Source organism: Sinocyclocheilus rhinocerous, unplaced genomic scaffold (assembly GCF_001515625.1).
Source record: "Sinocyclocheilus rhinocerous isolate Xijiao unplaced genomic scaffold, SAMN03320098_v1.1 scaffold1083, whole genome shotgun sequence".
Taxonomy (NCBI): Eukaryota; Metazoa; Chordata; class Actinopteri; order Cypriniformes; family Cyprinidae; genus Sinocyclocheilus; species Sinocyclocheilus rhinocerous.
This window is the reverse complement of record NW_015639508.1, coordinates 58501-62592: the sequence shown is the minus strand read 5'-3', so window position 1 is coordinate 62592 and position 4092 is coordinate 58501. Positions and strand designations below refer to the sequence as shown.

General features: G+C 35.1%; 1 protein-coding gene across 1 annotated transcript in view; it reads left to right on the top strand.

Moving 5' to 3' along the window:
• tmem232 (transmembrane protein 232) overlaps positions 1-2578 on the top strand; it is a 13793-nt gene extending 11215 nt beyond the window's left edge. Inside the window, exons 11-13 of the mRNA XM_016566940.1 lie at positions 831-1114; positions 1791-1869; positions 2074-2578. Of these exons, the coding sequence (XP_016422426.1) occupies positions 831-1114; positions 1791-1869; positions 2074-2223 (513 nt within the window). The 3' untranslated portion in view covers positions 2224-2578. The remainder of the gene's footprint in view (positions 1-830; positions 1115-1790; positions 1870-2073) is intronic.
• Positions 2579-4092: the final 1514 nt, after the last annotated feature.

Here is a 4092-nt window from a genome sequence, read left to right as displayed (position 1 = left end):
AAAACAGTAATATTGTGAAATACTATTACAATTTCAAAGAACTGTTTTCTGTTTTAATATATTTTGAATTATAATTTATTTCGGTGATGCAAAGCTGAATTTGCAGCATCATTACCTCAGTCTTCAGTGTCACATGATCAGAAATCATTCTAATGTGCTGATTTGCTGCTCAAGAAACATTTCTTATTATTATACGATGATACATTTTCAGGATTCTTTGATGAATAGAAAGTTCAAAAGAATAGCATTTATTTGAAATAAAAATCAATTGTAACATTATCAATTATCTTTAATGTCACTATTGTTTTGATCAATTTTAATGCATCCTTGCTGAAAAAAAGTATGGATTTCTTTAAAAAAAAAAAAAAAAAAAACCTTACTGACCCCAAACCCCAAAACTATATACTGTAAAAATGGTAAAAGTAGAAAGTTATTATGTTATGCTGAGCAGAGGACAGGACAGTGTTATTTACAAACAAAAAGAACGAACGAAAGAAAGAAAGAAAGAAAGCAGATGTGTTTTGATATTTCACCCTCATCCAGCTGAATAATGCATGAGGCTTATGCAGATTCAGTCCAGATTTCAAGGAGTTATATTGTGCCTAGCACTGAGGTGACATGATAATAGAGAGCGCATGAGGCATCAGAAAAGAAAGTACATCTGAATTTAAACAAAACGCTGAAGCACATTGTTGTAGCTTTAAAAATTCATCTGGTGTGACTGCATTAAACTCTATGAAATCAGACGAGTCAAGAACAGAATCTTCATTCGAGCCTCTGCATGATCAATAGGACCCTGCAGTTTCACCCTGTTATTATCTCCTTTCCAGGGTGATAAAAGGCTTCTAGAGAACCACAGAGAGAGGATGAGAAGTTCCCACACAGTTGAAGTGTGCGTATGTGCACAGAGCGAGCGGATCACTGGTCGGCTAGCACACTCTCTTTCCCAGATCTGCCCTCCAGTTCAGCTCACTACTCATTCTGCAGACCACCGGCACAGAATAAAAACCACCAAACCCAGGAAAGATGCAGTTTCCACAGCCAGGGCCGGAAGAGGACGCCCTGAACTGATCACACCCCACTCCATTACGAAAGACCATCACAAGACACCAAGGTTATTGGCTTCTCTTCTAAACATTGCATCTGCTACACTAACAGAAAAATACTGTACATCACGGGAATACCATATTTTTGAAAGAAGTTTCTTATGCTCACCAAGCTGCATTCATTTGATCAAAAATATAGTAAAAGCAGTAATATTGTGAAACAGTATCACAAACTGTGTTCTGTTTTATTATCTTTTAAAATGTCATTTATTCCTGTGATCACTCATCTGAATCTTCAGCACCCATCGGTGTCACATGATCCCACAGAAATCGTTGTAATATACAGATTTGGTGCAAACTATTTTTATTGCGTAATATTTTTTTGTGGAAACAGTGATAACTTTTTAAGAGTACTGGTAGATGTTGCATAAAATATATATACTACCGTTCAAAAGTTTCATGTCAGTAAGATTGCTCTTTTTTTAAAAGAAATTAATGCTTTTATTTAGTAAAGATGCAATAAATTGATCAGAAGTCTCACCGACTTCAAACTCTTGCTCTTTTGTGGTTGTTCAATTTTATTACATATCATTAACCACTCTGCTCTATAGATATTCATATTTACACGGGCAATTGAAAAACTCATATGACCGTTAAATCATTCAGTACCACTGGAATATATCAAAATACCTCAGTATTACCATCTAATACCATCACTGTATCACATGTGCCTTATTTGATCAGACAGGGCAAACATGAAGCTTCTCATCTGGACCTGAGAACCAGGACTGATATTGATCTGATTAAAGTTGTGGAAGATCAAGTGAGTATTGCATTCTCTTTGATTCAGTGCAGTAATCCATCAGCCAGCCAGAGACGGCCGATTGGCTAAGCGGTCCTAACCAAGTTTAGATTAGTATTTAGATAGAGGTACAGTAGCTGTACCCAGTAACGGGACCCAAGGAGCTAGAGAAATATGTGCAGAGAATTGCTAAAAAACTATTACCATTCTTTTTTAATCTTTTAGTGGCAAAAGGAACTGAAAATAATGATGGAAAGAGAGGAAGAGATGGAAAAGACAGAGCTGGAAAAAAGAAAGCAAGAGGAAGAGGAGAAGATCATGAAGAAACGCATGGAAAAGGTCAAAAAGAACACAAAACCTTATGAGTTAGCATGAAATGACAACATATGATGAGTCTTTAAAGCAACGAGAAATAGTCCTTGAAATCCAAACAAAAAAGTCTGAACATTTTTTATTTTTTTTTGTAACATTCCTTTCAAATGACACAGACATTCGTTGGCTACAATTGTAATTGGCAACACTGGTAAAAAGATGCATACTCTTCAGATAGTCACCACAGTTTTCAAGATTAAAAAAGGAATGTTCTCACAAGGTAGGAAAGCATCAGCCTGCTTTCATTATCCAGTCACAGACCAATTTGGTAATAAAAGTGTGAATTAAGCAGCTAGTTGGAATACAGTGATCACAGCGCTTCTGACTGACCAACAGAACGGCAAGCCAGTGAAATTTTCATAAAAGGAAAAAGAAAAACATGCTGAATCAACTCAATTAACATTCGGGAAAAAATCACAGAAGCAAGTCAACAAATAATCATCCTTCATCACGCTCAAGACAAGCAACTAACTCTTTTATCGACAGTCTGAAAGCAGATTTAAACAAGAAAACACCTCAAAAAAGACAGGAAATGGTCTCCCTTCAAGAATAAACATCACAGAATGAAGGAAAATGCATTTGAGGAAAACATTCATAACACATAACGTGTTGCAAATCTACAACATACCAGAAAAAATTCTCGAGAACTTTTGTCAGGTAAAATGGGGAGGATTTCGGACTTGATTTAAGATAAACCCCGTAGGTCCCGTGTTACCAGTCGGTTTTAAAAAATAGATCATTGTTGCATAAGACAAAAATGTGCATTTGCATAGTTTGATTGTGTAATAAATCTAAGATAATTTCCATTCATAAACCTCAACACAATCACACAAAGTTTATAATCCATAATAACCACGACACCATTTTATGATTCGTTACCCCTTTCAACTAAACCACTGCGTGAATTTATATTTATTTTGATAAAAATATATGCATGTTTCTATTCATATAGCCTAATATATTAAATAAAACATTTAATTTCTTCTTTGATAATTATCATCTCTGGGAACAATGGAATACAATTTTCAATATACATTCTTTAGGAAATTGTTGCAAGTCACCCACCCACCTTTGATTAATTTAAGTTGTTACTAAACCTATTTACAATCCTTCCGACTGCATAAAATAGACAAAATAACCAGAAAAAAGGTGACATGTATACAGTATCTATATGTTCAAAAAAAGATAAAGACAGAATCTGAGGCTTCATCATTTAAATTTCAAGTTGCATTAAACCTATTTCAATGAATGTGATAAACACATGTAACGTGCAGTCATTTGCAAGGGACATTTAAAAACAAACAAACAACACAATGGCAATTTAGTTGATCTGCATTCGAAAATACCAAATGTATGATTGTGAAGATATGTGGTTGTTTAAAGATGACTTGAATTTCTTTATACTAATTTCTCACATCCATTAAGACAAACATCACCCTGCGAGACTAAAAGGCACAGTTCAGAGTAAAAACTTTGGGATTGCAATAAAATAATCAAATCAAATAAAATTTTTGGTAAGACAATTTTACAATCTGTATATATTAACTTTCATCTGGGAAATATAAAACGGGAGCTTTTCTCTTCGTCATGTAACAGAAGTAAGAAGAGCGTTTCTTGCAACATGCCCACTGTAGCAACACTTTAAAAGCGTACAACAACTTGTACGTTCCCAGTGCAAAATGTCAACTCTCAGCACAGTGAATCACACATAAGAAGCGTCACGTTATGTTCAATAACCTGAGAGAGCTGGTAGGGAAATCTTGGAGATTTCACATTGCGATTTGCAGTGAAGCTTAAGGTTTCTGTCGACAATCGTTTACCGAGTCCTTGGCTGAAGGCAACAACCTCACGCCTCTCGAGTGTAAAACACAG